Raw genomic sequence first — 14,371 nt, forward strand, 5'->3', positions numbered from 1 at the left:
AAACAGACACATGCTCGACTGAAGAAGGAGGAATCAGCCGGATCTGGTAACTGATAACACAACCTGAGAAAGGGTAAGGCATCAAAGGCAACTCTGCAGTCCTAAGGGGGACCGCCTATACAGAGTGGTATCATTAACAGAAAGCAAGAATTCAGAAAGCAGAACCAGACTAAGTTATCTATGAACACATGACTCTTCGAGACACTTGTATATCAGGTAATTAATCAAAGAATCTGAATTCTAGTTAAAATATGAGAAGAACTTCAAAAGGTTGAGATTTGCATTTGGTGGGATGGGGTGAAATGTTCACTTTTAAAGAGGTTGGGATTGAGGTGGGGCAAGACACCTAATGTGAAAATGTCCAAAAGAGAGCTAGTAATATGTGATTGAAACATAAAATAGTTCAAGCCAAAATACAGACCTGAGAATTATTGGATATGGTAGAATCAAAAGAAGTGGGAGAGACCTCCATGAGAAAAATCATAGAAAAAGGCAGAGGCTGAGAACTAGAAAGAGATATGTGGGAAACCCGACTACTGCTATTACGCGGAACAAAAAACGTCCAGGTTATCCATTCCTAGCCATATTAGCATACAGAGAATAATGCAGCATTTCTCTTACCCTTAGCACTTAAGTAATAGGTACAAACATGTATTCACCATGTGCGTGTGCCTGGGTATGAACAGTCATAAGTCAGTGGGTCACAACCTACAAAGAAGCTGCTGTGGCCTTCATGTTAAAAGTGAGGAGACAGGTAAGGCTTAGAGAGATCCTACATTTGGTCTGTGACATGTTTGGCACTCCAGCCCAGGGACCTCTTTCTCTAGAGGGTATGTCCTTCCCACTAGGGGGGTATGCACCCTCCTGAGTGGCCTTTACAGCAGACATACCTGCTCTCTAACCTTCTGTCACTTTCTGTGGGAACCCTGCATGAGCCAAATGACTGTTCACAGAAAACAGACAAGAAATGCCAAATGCCCTTATGACCAGACTTCGTTATTTATGACCATATTATCCTTTAAGGCTGCTTCTTGTATGTCAGGTAATGAAGCAGAAACCAAACCTCACTTCCAGTTAAAGCATGAGAAGAACTTCCAGAGAGTGAGATTTGATTTGAAAATCAAGTATGCTAAATTGTTCCTGTCTCAGGTTCTCCTCCATGGAACAATAATTAGAAGAGGAAACAATAATTGGAAAAGGGAAAGTGAACATGTCCTGCTTCTAAAATGTTACCAAGATCCCACAGCACATCCGCCCAATTTAATCCTTTTACCCAAGCTACTGCTGAAGCAGAAAAGAAAGGCAAGGATACCAAAGAGGCTGCTTTCCAAAGCATCTAAAGCTTCAACTATGAGAATTGTTCTAAAAGAACGGCAGATTCAAACACTATTGCAGATAAGCACCATAACTCAAAATTACAAACGAAAATTATCTGAATCCGCCAAGTCACAAAATGAGAACAAAGAGCCAAAAAGCCAATAAAGCAGAAAAGTGGTATCAGAGTTTAAGCTGCTGGATAAAATTATGTATCCTCAGAAGCCTTAATACTACATACATCAGTTTATCAGACATTATTATTGAAATACGGGCAATGGGGAATACTGCACCTGTGTAAAACTAATTCTGGGGGAGAATGACTCTCAGATGTCTGGGTGTGTGTTAGGCAGAGGAGAGGTAAAGGGGTAATAACGAGCACGCAAACAGCAGAGAAAAGCAGTTCTTGAAACAAACCCCATGGTATAAGGCTTCAGAATCTTTGCTGAAAATACCTAAGCATGCTAAGGGTTTTCCCAAGTTCTAGGCTTCAACGCATTCTTTGGAGTTTCTTTCCCATGTTTCTAAGGCAATCATTTTCTTTTTCAACTTCCCATTGCCAATGTCAGGAAACAAGGCGGGTGATAAGCTACAGAAGCCACATGGCTACAACTGGGCCTGAGCTAAGAGACAGCCCAGTGAGTGTGCAGTGGGGGAAAAGCTGTGTGACACTGTGTTTTTCAAAAAGATATAACTGCCCAGAAAAGCACTTTTGCAAAATGATGAAAATTAATAGCATGGGAACATTTATTTCCTAAGTTGGCTCACATGTAACTTAGAAATGTTATTTCTGTATTTGCTGTGTGCAGACTGCCACCAAACCCATAGCATGAAATAGCTGATAACCCAAAGTAAGTAACAACAACTCCGATGTGATCAAGAATAGACACCTGAAGTGGAACAATTGCCTTTTATTAATAAAGTACTCAATCTAAAATATTTAAACTTGCTTCAAAGACCTTGTTTCCTTAAATTTCAAAACACTGAGGCATGGTCATAAAATGACAACACAAGCTATAAAATCCCACAGCTCAAAATCTAGTCTTATTCTAATTCATAATTCATTTTTGTTGTCGTTGTTGTTGTTATTCTAATTCATAATTCATTTTTGTTGTTGTTGTTGTTGTTGTCTCACTCTGTTGCATAGGCTGGAGCGCAATGACATGATCTCGGTTCACTGCAGCCTGCACTTCCTGGGTACAAGTCATTCTCATGCCTCAGCCTCTCAAGTAACTGGGATTACAGGCGTGCACCACCAAACCCGGCTAATTGTTGTATTTTTAGTAGAGATGGGGTTTCACCATGTTGGCCAGACTGGTCTTGAACTCCTGGCCTCAAATGATCCACCTGCCTCGGCCTCCCAAAGTGCTGGGATTACAGGCGTGAGCCACTGCCCTGACCCCTAATTAATTTTTTTCACCGTTTAAAAAAAACCATAAAAATACTCAAATTCTGTTTTTCAATTTTTAGAAACTACATAAAGGTAAACAGAAGTGTGTGTTGAAAATGAAATGAGCTTCTGGAAAGAAAAGCTCTCAGCATTCAAATGTATTGAAATAGATGCTTGAAATATTCAGCTTTTTATAAGAACATTCAGCACCTGAAATGCAACAGCTCTCTCTCAAGTCAGGGGGCAACTTCTTCACAATGTACAATATTTGGTCTTTTTATCAACCTGCTTCTCCTCAAGTCCAAGCTGGGCTAGGCAGGACGGACTTCCTTCTGCCATTCGGTCTCAGGGAGTGCTACCTTCTGTGAAAGACACTGACATAATGGCTACCCTCTCTTTAGCACATCACCTTACGTTCCTTTTCTAATTTGTCTGCTTCTTTGTTTGCTGATTTTCTACCAATTAGACTGTCTACACAACAGTTACACATGTGCTTGTTTCCACTTCCAGCCTCCCCCGTGAGAACCCTGAGGCACCAAGCCCGAAGCCTGGCACGCAGTGCATGTCCAATCAATATTTGTTTAAAAAAAAAAAAAAGTGTGAGATAAATTAAACAGCTTAACACCTTTAACAAATTAAACAATATTTAAAAACAGTGCATTAAAGCATGAAGCAACAATTGCTCATTTCCTGTTGAGATAGGAAGGATAAGAGTTTATAATGGCAGCATTATTTATGCTGAAATATGTGTCTGCCCTGGTTAAATCTTAAGCATATGTTTTAAAATTACTTCAGAAAAAAAAAGGTTTAAAATTTCTGATTTAAGGAGAAATGACCAATTGTATTATTAATTTTGTCATCTTAAATCAAATCTTGTGCAGGCTTTTATAACATATTGTGTATTATCTTCACTCCGAGTTGCAGGGGTACATTCTTTAAGGTTTTTAAATACTGGCTTACTTTCTGAAATAAATGTACAACCACTGGCCACAACCATTGGCCTAACAAGGCTGTCTCCACTTTATATTATAATTCTTCTTCACGCAGCATTTTTTTAAATTTAAAATTTACTTTTCTCATGTTTTCACATTTGTTTAATTCTGTGTGGAAGGTAGGAATTCTGTAGTGTAGTCTCAGAGGCAGACTACAATACTTAGGAACTTAAATCAATCTCTTCAAGTAGAAGACAGATGATAGATATGTCTATATCTTAGTGTACATTAATTATATTATATTGAGCCGGCCAGCTCTCAATATAAGCTATCAGTATTGTTATTCCTATACCTTTCCATGATTACAGACACTGGAGAGATGATCTTGAAAAGCCTGTCGTATCAAGGCTTCACTGAGGTTGGTGAATCATGATTTAGAAAGGGGAAAAGGGAACAGCATATTCGAAAGGATGGCATGAATGTTGCCATGGAAACTTACTACAGACACATATACATACACACATATGTGTATCTCTGTGCGGATATAGGTTGCTTTAGGGCCACTCATAATTCCACAACACTGAATATACTATAAAACATTTTCTTTTTTATTCATTTATTTTTTTTTTTGAGACGCAGTCTCATTCTGTCACCCAGGCTGGAGTGCAGTGGTATGATCTTGGCTCACTGCAACCTCCGCCTCCCGCATTCAAGCAATTCTCCTGCCTCAGCCTCCTGGAGTAGCTGGGATTACAGGAGCATGCCACCATGTCTGGCTAATTTTTGTATTTTTAGTAGAGATGGGGTTTCACCATGTTGGCCAGGCTGTTCTTGAACTCCTGACCTCAGGTGATCTGCCTGCCTCCGCCTCCCAAAATGCTGGGATTACAGGCATGAGCCATCATGTCTGGCCTGAATATACTATGAAACATTTTCTTCCAAAACTTAATTATATACAGAAAAAGACAGGTATCAGTGTCATCTCTCATTATGAAAAATAAAGTTTCACTACAATGAAGTACTTAGATAACCATGTTTATATTGATACATCAGAAAATCTAAAGAGGAGTAACAGAGAGAGAAATTAATAATTTGTGATTTTAAAAATACTGAAGATTAGTTAATGGAAAAGAAAATATTTTTAAAACTCTGGAAGGCTAAATAAAGTACTCACAGTATTCTTCTGGCAAATGAGTTCCTGAAAAACAAGAAAAAAATATACCACAAGTTAATATAAAACTGAATAATTCAACAACATTTATTGAACTATGTGGGAAAATTTGTATTAACAATGATATTAGCAATTAGAAATTTCAGGAAGTGTAGATTCCGTTCCTGCATCTGAAAAGTTTTCTATCTATCTATCTATCTATCTATCTACCTACTTATTTTAGAGAAAGAGTCTGGCTCTGCTGCCCAGGCTGGAGTACAATGGCACAATCATAGCTCAGTACAGCCATGAGCTCCTGGGCTCAAGTGATCCTCCCACTTCAGCCTCCCAAGTAGCTAGGACTACAGGCCTACAGGTGCATGCCACCACATCCAGCTAATTTTAATAATTGTTTTTGTAGAGACAAGATCTCACTATGTTGCTCAGGTTGGTCTCAAACTCCTGGCCTCAAGCAATTCTCCCACTCTGGCCTCCCAAAATGCTGGGATTACAGGTGTGAGCCACCATGCCCAGCCCAAAAAGTTTACAATCTGTGGAGGAGACAGGAGAATACAAAAGTATTGTCTGTGGTTTAAAAAACAAAGCAAAACAAAAAACCAGCATAAATATGTAAAATCCCCAAACTGAATAACCTAAAACTAATTTCTGCACATTACCTGATCAGCCACCATCTCTTTGGGAAAAGGTTAAAATGAGTTTGCTTTCCCTAAGCACAATCTGTCTCACACTCTGGGAGGGGAAAAAGCAGTGTGTTACATCCTGAGCAGCTAGAAGTAAAGGGTATTGGCCACTGGCAAATCCACACACAGATGATCAGGACATCTGACAAAAAATAGTCATAATTTGTGTATTTTTCGGTGAAACCCCGTCTCTACTAAGAAATACAAAAAATAGCCGGGCGAGGTGGCAGCGCCTGTAGTCCCAGCTACTCGGGAGGCTGAGGCCGGAGAATGGCGTGAACCCGGGAGGCGGAGCTTGCAGTGAGCTGAGATCCGGCCACTGCACTCCAGCCTGGGCGACAGCGCGAGACTCCGTCTCAAAAAAAAAAAAAAAAAAAAAAAAAAAAGAAATATAATGGGATAAGTGGCTGGGCACAGTGGCTCATGCCTGTAATCCCAGCACTTTGGGAGGCGGAGGCAGGTGGATCACCTGAGGTCACAAGCTCGAGACCAGCCTGGCCAACATGGTGAAACCCCATCTCTACTAAAAATACAAAAATTAGCCAGGCATGGTGGCATATGACTGCACGACTGTAATCCCAGCTACTTGGGAGGTTGATGCAGGAGAATCACTTAAACCTGGGAGGCAGAGGCTGCAGTGAGCTGAGATTGCGCCACTGCACTCCAACCTGGGTGATTGAGACTCCTCAAAAAAAAAAAAAAAAAAGAATGGGATAAATACATAGTGTGTGGGCAGTGTGCCTATCTTCTAGGTTGTGAAGAGTGAGTGAGATTATACAAATAATATAGCTATACAGTGCCTGACACATAAAAGCTCTCAATATAAGCTAACTATCGGTATTGTTATTCCTGTACCTCACCATGACTGCAGACACTGGAGAGACGATCTAGAAAAGCCTGTTGTATCAAAGCTTCACTGAGGTTGGGGAAACATGATTTAGAAAAGGGAAAAGGGAACAGCATATTGGAAAGGATGGCATGAATGTTGCCATGGAAACAGAAATCGTAAGGCATTTGTGGAGCCTCAAGGGCGAGTCCATCTGGCTGAGGCAAGGAGCCAGATCTGGGAGGGAGGAGTGTGGCCAGGCGAGGCCCGGCTGAGTGGCCATCATCTTCAGCCCAGGACCAGGATGGTGAATCCACATGGGGCAAAGAAGAACCAACGAGGGCTTTCATGCAAAGGAGCATGTAAGATTTTTGAACGTTTAAGGATAGCAGATGAGAAAACAAAAACTGACAGAGGAAAGAATTGCACTGGGTAGTTGTGAGGGCCATGAAGATGTACACAAAATACTAAAAAAGCCTGGTGCCGTGGCTCACGCCTGTAAATCTCAGTGCTTTGGGAGGCTGAGGCTAGAAGATCATTTGAGACTAGGAGTTTGAGGCCAGCCTAGGGAACATGATGAGACTCTGTCTCTAGAAAACATTTGAAAATTAGCTGGGTGTAGTGGCACACAACTCACACCTATAGACCAAGCTACACAGGAGGCTGGGGCAGGAGGATCACTTAAGCCCTAAAGATGGAGGCTGCAGTGAGCTGTGACTGTGCCACTGCACTCCAGCTTGGGCAACAGAACAAGATCCTGGTTCAAAAAAAAAAAAATGACTAAAAGACTAAAAGATATTCTTCAATACCTCACAATGTCGCTGATAAAAAAGGACATGTACACATTTAACATTGAAACATTTATGTAAGTCTGGATGGACATTTGTGTATACACACACTTGCTAAAAGTAAAAAGAATGACACAGACAGCAAGAGCTACGCTTTATCAGAGAAAGATGTTCCTGTAGATTGAGAAAGCCTGGGAAGCTCAGCAGAGAAGGTGGAACTCAAGCTGAGCTGTGAAGGACAGACACGACCTCCAAAGGCAAAGCCCGAAGGTGGGGATCCAGACCAGAGAGCTTCATAAAGCAAAGGCCCATTTGAGGAATAATAAATGTTATCAACGGGAGCTAAAGAAGACAGTTCACTTGGGGGCCTATGGATGAGTGAATTAAAGAGGAACTTGGGCAGGGAGCGGGGGGAAGGAAAAAAACCTTGAATGTAGTCATTTGGCTAACGCAGAAAATTCATTTTGACGCACACAAAAAGTAAAATCAGAAAGCTATTTGGAGCCTTATTGAAGAAGGCTTTGAATGCTCCAATAGAGTACTCTGCTCTGTGAGCACCTGGCAGTCAACGTGTTAAGTTGAGTGATATGTTCAAAGAAGTATCAGCACATATTGGGGCACCATTTTTAATAGTAAAGGCTGAGAACAACATAAATGGCCATCACCTAAAAACTAGTTGAATAAACTCTAGTACCTCCATACACTGGAATACATTACAACCAAACAAACAATGAAGAACTTATTGAAGTGATAGAGCAGGATCTCCCAGATCTGCTAAGTATAAAAAGCAAAGTGGAGAACATTTTTTTTTTTTTTTTTTTTTTTTTGAGACGGAGTCTCGCTGTGTCTCCCAGGCTGGAGTGCAGTGGCGCGATCTCGGCTCACTGCAAGCTCCGCCCCCTGGGTTCACGCCATTCTCCCGCCTCAGCCTCCCAAGTAGCTGGGACTACAGGCGCCCGCTACCACGCCCGGCTAATTTTTTTTTTTTGTATTTTTAGTAGAGACGGGGTTTCACCGTGTTAGCCAGGATAGTCTCGATCTCCTGACCTCGTGATCCACCCGCCTCGGCCTCCCAAAGTGCTGGGATTACAGGCTTGAGCCACCTTATCCTATGCTCCTATGTATGTACAAAAGAGAAAAAAATGAAATTCTAATTTATAAATTCATAAAATCTCTCTGGCAGGATGTATAAAAAGCTAATAACAGTAGTTGCCAATGGAGTTGGTTGGCTGACTAGGGGATAAAGGTAAAAGAATAAATGTTCACTATATATCCTTTTGTACATTTAAATGTTTGTAGCAAGTGAATGTATTACCTTAAAAGGACAAATAAATAAGAGGTAAACCTTGTTAAAGTTTTACGCAGACTAATTTGATGATGGTACTTAGTATTAATTATTATTTTTTTAATTTTTTGAAACAGGATCTGACTCTGTTACCCAGGCTGGAGTGCAGTGGTGTGATCACGGCTCACTGCAGCCTCAACTTCCCAGGCTCCAGCAATCCTCCCATCTCACCCTCCCAAGTAGCTGGGACCACAGGTATGTGCCACCACACCTGGCTAATTTTTGTTTTTGTTTTTTTGGTAGAGATGGGGTTTCACCATGTTTCCCAGGCTGGTTTCTAACACCTGGGCTCAAGTGATCCACCTGCCTCAGCCTCCCAAAGTGCTAGGATTACAGGTGTGAGCCACCGTGCCTGGCCAGTACTAAGTATTTGATGAAGAAAAGCATTTAAGTGGCTATTGAAAAAGTCCGGAGACATCATAATAAGTGCTTAGTCAATGGGGGTGCCCCAGGAATGGAAATCAAAGGACAGATGAGTGGCATTTTAGAGGAAGGTTGAAAATGGCTTTTCCTGCAGGTGTTTCAAATAATTAATATCACACACACATAGAAACAGCTCATGAACAAGGAAGTTGAAAAATGTTGGATAATCACAAAGCCAGGAACACAGTACGCAGAATTTTTCAAACTTGATTTATGGAGCATCTCTCCAGAGTAGCAAATCATACGCTTGCAAATATGGCTCTCGCCTGATAGAATATCCTTCTCTCTTCCCCTCTAAGTAACAAGGAAATGCCCTCTCCATCCTCTCTGCGCAGCATCCTCTGTGCAATGTATAAGACACCTGTCCTCTGTGAAGTTGGCCTTCACGGTGTTCTGTGACACCTATCTTCCCAACAGAAGTAGATTATGTCTTCATCTGTGCTGCCATTAACCCTCATACAGATCTCCTTGATAGCACTTCACTTACTATATTGCACATTTTTGTTCCTAGGATTCTCTCACCCTACATCATGACTTCCTGGGGGCAAAGACCGTGTATTTTATTCATATTTGTATCTTGACTGATGGTCTAGCAAATGTCATGACATACAGCAGGTACCACAAAAGCATGAATAAATGAATAAATTAATGAATGTACAAAATATTGGACTATGAATTAGGGGTAGATATGTGCAAGAGATGGCTCTGCTCCCAGTTAGCCATTTCACTTCTGTTTCATGTGACACTAAGAGAGTTGGACTAAGCGATTGCTAGTCTCTTCCAACGCTGTGTTCATCATTTGCTTTTGCCTAAAGGGCTCTCATGGTCAGTGTTGTCCTTGTGCTGCTAGAAGGAGAGATGCCCTCATGCTCCCCCAGCATACGAGATATTCTACCCTTGACTCTGTTTTTGATGTACCAGGCACAGAAATGGAAGTGGCAGGGAAGGGAGCAGTGGTGAGTACTGAGTGAGCCGAAGGCTCTATAGAAAAGAAAATGGCCACTACTGGCTTAGTGCCAATATGGTATGTCTTCCTTATGAATTGCTCATTGAAATAATAACTCTCTTACATGTCTCCTCTGCCTTCCTGTCAGATTATGCATACATTATAAAGCATGCATTTTAGATTATGCTTGCAGATTGTGCCTGCAAATTACAAAACTCTATTAAAATCATTCCTGAGCCAGATGGTGGTGTGCACCTGTAGTCCCAGCTACTCAAGAGGCTGAGGCAGGAGGGTTGCTTGAGGCCAGGAGTTCGAGGCTGCAGTGAGCTATGATTGCACCACTGCACTCCAGCCTGGGTGACAAGAGAGTCCCGTCTCTTAAAAAGAGAAAGAAAAATCATTCGTATAACATCTGAATTCTCGTTAGCTATTGCTTATGCTTTGTAGAAGCTAAAGCTGAAGGAGACAGAGTTTCTTCACAGTTTATCATGTAACCTTAAAGGAGGCATCAACTTTAATGGAGCAAAGGTACTGTCTGTGCATTTAACTCAATCCAAATAAATAACAAATAAGACCTTGAAAGGTTCCTAGAGCAGAGAATGCTTAATTTGTATTAAATCCACTAAAGAGGGGTGGGAAGGAAAGGGAATAAATTTAAGACATAACTGCTCTATTTCACATCAGCTTATAGAAATTTTCATCTCAAGTACCTATGAATAAGAAGATAAAATCAACATAAATTCCAGTTCCTTACCAGTGGCACATTTCTGAAGATGCATTATCCCACTACAACTCTGTACTTGTCTGAGGTCTTTAGGGGGTTTTTTGTCAGTGTAGCCCTGGCTATACCAGAAACATCCAAAAAAATTTTTTTCCTGATTTTCTGGTATTGGTTGATAACCAAGTAAGGGAAGCAAGACAAAAGAAACAATCTAGTCCAGGGCTCATTTGAAGGCAAATACTAACTTTTGATAGCTCTCTGGGACAATGTTTGAAAAGGCCACCTCAGGGATAATTAAATGGAGTATTTCCACCACTAGAAAGTTTTTGTGCCTAAAATTTAGGTAACTGCAGCCAGGGGAAAAAGTGGGAATCGCAGGCATGGAGTGGCCAAGTCGAATCAGACTTGGGGTGGGAGAAGCAGGAATAGGAACCAGGATTTCAGCTTCCTGAAAGAAGAGAATGGAGCAGGCTGGGAGTTCTTGGCCAGGGAAAGAACCTGGCCCTGGCTGGTGGCTTTCTGGGTCTTCCATTCTGATCCCTCTTTCTGTCCTAGTGGAACTTGGCAAGTTTTCCATTAAAGTGGGGGAAAAGAATAATCCCTATACTCCTCAGCTCCATCTTCTTAACTCATTTCAATGTGTCAAAAAAGCAAAACAAGGAACTATCAGATGGGCTGTGTGGGCCTACTGGGCCTTGCTGAGAAGGAGAAACACTCCCTTTACCCTTTCTGCACGCTGCTAAAACAAGCTGAGCAGACCTGAGGAGAGTAATCCAACACAAGTGTCATACAGCCGTGACACAAAGGCTTTAAAGATAGATAGGAAACAAAGCACTTTTGTGTTTACATGTTATGCCTACATAAGCTCAAGCTTTAAAAGAAAAAAATCTCAATAATCTTAAAAAAAAAAAAACCAAGAAAATCATCTTTTTGCAGAACATATGAAATCTGTGGACAGACTGAGAGAGACAAGTACCAGATGACAAGTCAAAGAATATGGGGCTTATCCTTGCCCTGACGCTAGCTGTGTGTGTTCCTGAAACAAGTCATTGCATGTCTCTGGACTTATTTCTCTTCTGTAAAGAAAATATCTTCTGGCCAGGAGGGGTGGCTCATGCCTGTAATCACAGCACTTTGGGAGGCACAGGCAGGCAGATCACTGGAGCCCAGGAGTTTGAGACCAGCCTAGGAAACATGGCAAAACCACATCTCTACAAAAAATACAAAAATTAGCCAGGTGTAGCAGCGCGTGCCTGTATACCCAGCTACTCAGGAGATCAAGGTGGGAGGATTGCTTGAACCTGGGAGGTGGAGGTTGCACTGAGCCAAAATGGCACCACTGCACCCCAGGTTGGGTGACAAAGTCAGACCTTCTCAAAAAAAAAAAAAAAAAAAAAAGAAAGAAAAAGAAAATACCTTCTATCTTTCCAATCCAAATAATATCTAACTTGTCTGTCTCATTGGGTTCTATGCAAAGGCCAAATGGAGTAAGTTAACGAAACTATTTGCAGTACTTTAAAGCCATTTATAGGAGGAGGTATTAATAAACCAAAGCAAACAACTCCAACTCAATTCCTGCACTGCCAGGTCTAGAGACCTTTCACACCTATGTTATTCATGACAGGGGCTAAGAACACATCCTTCTCTTGAATATGAATACCTATCAATTAAAACAACTAGTATCAAAAATCAGGTTAAATTATACCAAAGTTGGAAAGTAATCCTAAAAGGAATTCTAGCCTCTCTTCTTTCCCTATTAAATTCTTTTCATATTTAAATAAGTATATCTTGGTGGAAGAACTCTGCCGTAAGTAGATATCTGTCTCTAAACTGGGCTGGAATGCTGAAAAATGACATTTTATATATAAAGCATTTAACAGAGCTTTTTTATTTTTGTTTTTTTGGAAACACGGTCTCACTCTGTCACTCTATCACCACCCAGGCTGGAGTACAGTGATGTGATCTCAGGTCACTGCAACCTCAACGCCCCCAGGCTCAGCCAATTCTCCTACCTCAGCCTCCCAAGTAGCTGGGACTACAGGCACACACCACCATGCCCAGCTAAGTTTTGTAATTTTTGTAGAAACTGTGTCTCACTATGCTGACCAGGCTGGTCTTGAACTCCTGGGCTTAGGTGATCCTCCTGCCTCATATTCCCAAAGTGCTGGGATTACAGGCATGAGTCACTGTGCCTGGCCTAACAGAGCTTCTTAACACAAACTTCACTTTATACTGTGTTGCTATTATAATCAACTTCTTCTTTTTAACCAGCTGTTTCTTTCAGCAACATCTAATTAGGCCATAATATTCAAGTTCATGTATTATTTTTCTTTTTAACTGTATTGTTAAAGTTGGAGGCACAATGAATTTTTCTACAGTAAATCATACTTTGCACATTGATATGGTTTGGCTGTGTCCCCACTCAAATCTCATCTTGAATTGTAGCTCCCATGATTCCCACATGTTGTGGGAGGGACCTGGTGGGAGATAATTGAATTATGGGGCAGTTTCCCTCATACTGTTCTCGTGGTAGTGAAGAAGTCTCACAAATTCTGATGATTTGATAAGGGGTTCCCCCTTCCACTTCTCTCTCATTCTACCTTGTCTGCTGTCATGTAAGACGTGCCTGTCACCTTCTGCCATGATTGTGAGGCTGCCCCAGCCACACAGAACTGTGAGTCCATTAAACCTCTTTTTCTTTATAAATTACCCAGTCTCAGGTATGTCTTTATCAGCAGCATGAAAATGGACTAATAGACACACATATTTCAGCAATAGTTTCAAAGATATATTCTAAAAAGCCCCAAAGAGGGTGATGGGTTACAATGCCAAAAAGATCAACTGTCACAGAAAGAGTCAATTATTTAGAATAAATGAAAAGAAAGATAATTCAGCAAGGCTTGCCCCACTCCTTCCTCTGTGCACAGAGGTAGTCCTTTTTGGTCTTCACGGGTATTCAGAATCACAGGCCTATGACCAGAGTCACTACAAATGAGACAAATAGCTGGTGCCTACCCAGTCATATAATGGCATTGTGCATCGCCTCCTGGACAAAATGGTAATAAGAGATTCAAAACAGTGGGCAAGGAGTGAGGGTGGTTAAAGAGGAATCAGGAAGGAGAAAGCAAGGGCATATTTTACCCAGTCTATACATAATTCCTTAGAAGGTACACTATTGCTAATTGACATCCAAGAAAGCTGAATTCTCCAGTCTTGAGTCCTTTCAATAACCTCAGGGATTCTACAATTAGGAAGTCAACTCCTGCTAAATAAATCATTCATCTAGCTTGTCAATTCAAGATCTTCAGAGAAAACATTCATAAAGCAATGTTACACAAATGGCTTATCTGCTTCTCCCCACAAATTACCTCTTTCTTTCCCCAATTTGAGATGGAATGATTATAGCTTAAAAGAAAGTTAGATCATTTCTGAATAAATAAAATAAAGGAACAAGATTGTTTCTACCAAATGATAAGAAGTGTATGGGATGGCAACATTGAACCAGGAAGAGTACAGAGTCCCAGCATTTTAAAATCAACAGCTGGTTATAAAGTAAGCTAGAAACTTCAGGGATGTCCAGAGGCAGCACTATTAAAAAGGGGCAGGGCCAGTGTTCCTGGTTCACAAATTGTGAGACCACTTTATAGGATCATATTTTACAACGTTTTTAAAACACATTATTGAATGTGTACTTTGTACCACTAACAAGTTGATAATTTTTAAAATGCTGAAAAGAATCCAGCAAAAAATTCTTTGTTAAACTAAAAGAGTCCTAAACCTTTGAAAAATAAAAATTTTAATTTCATGCACAACTCAAGCTAAAACCAAATTCACC

The 14,371-nt window shown here is 40.9% G+C and overlaps 1 protein-coding gene across 1 annotated transcript in view; it reads right to left on the bottom strand.

Annotated features, from left to right (window-relative positions):
• MAP3K5 (mitogen-activated protein kinase kinase kinase 5) overlaps positions 1-14,371 on the bottom strand; it is a 242,832-nt gene that overhangs the window by 143,990 nt on the left and 84,471 nt on the right. The window contains exon 3 of the mRNA XM_025383838.1: positions 4,811-4,834. Within this exon, the coding sequence (XP_025239623.1) occupies positions 4,811-4,834 (24 nt within the window). The remainder of the gene's footprint in view (positions 1-4,810; positions 4,835-14,371) is intronic.

This window comes from Theropithecus gelada, chromosome 4 (genome assembly GCF_003255815.1).
Source record: "Theropithecus gelada isolate Dixy chromosome 4, Tgel_1.0, whole genome shotgun sequence".
Taxonomy (NCBI): domain Eukaryota; kingdom Metazoa; phylum Chordata; class Mammalia; order Primates; family Cercopithecidae; genus Theropithecus; species Theropithecus gelada.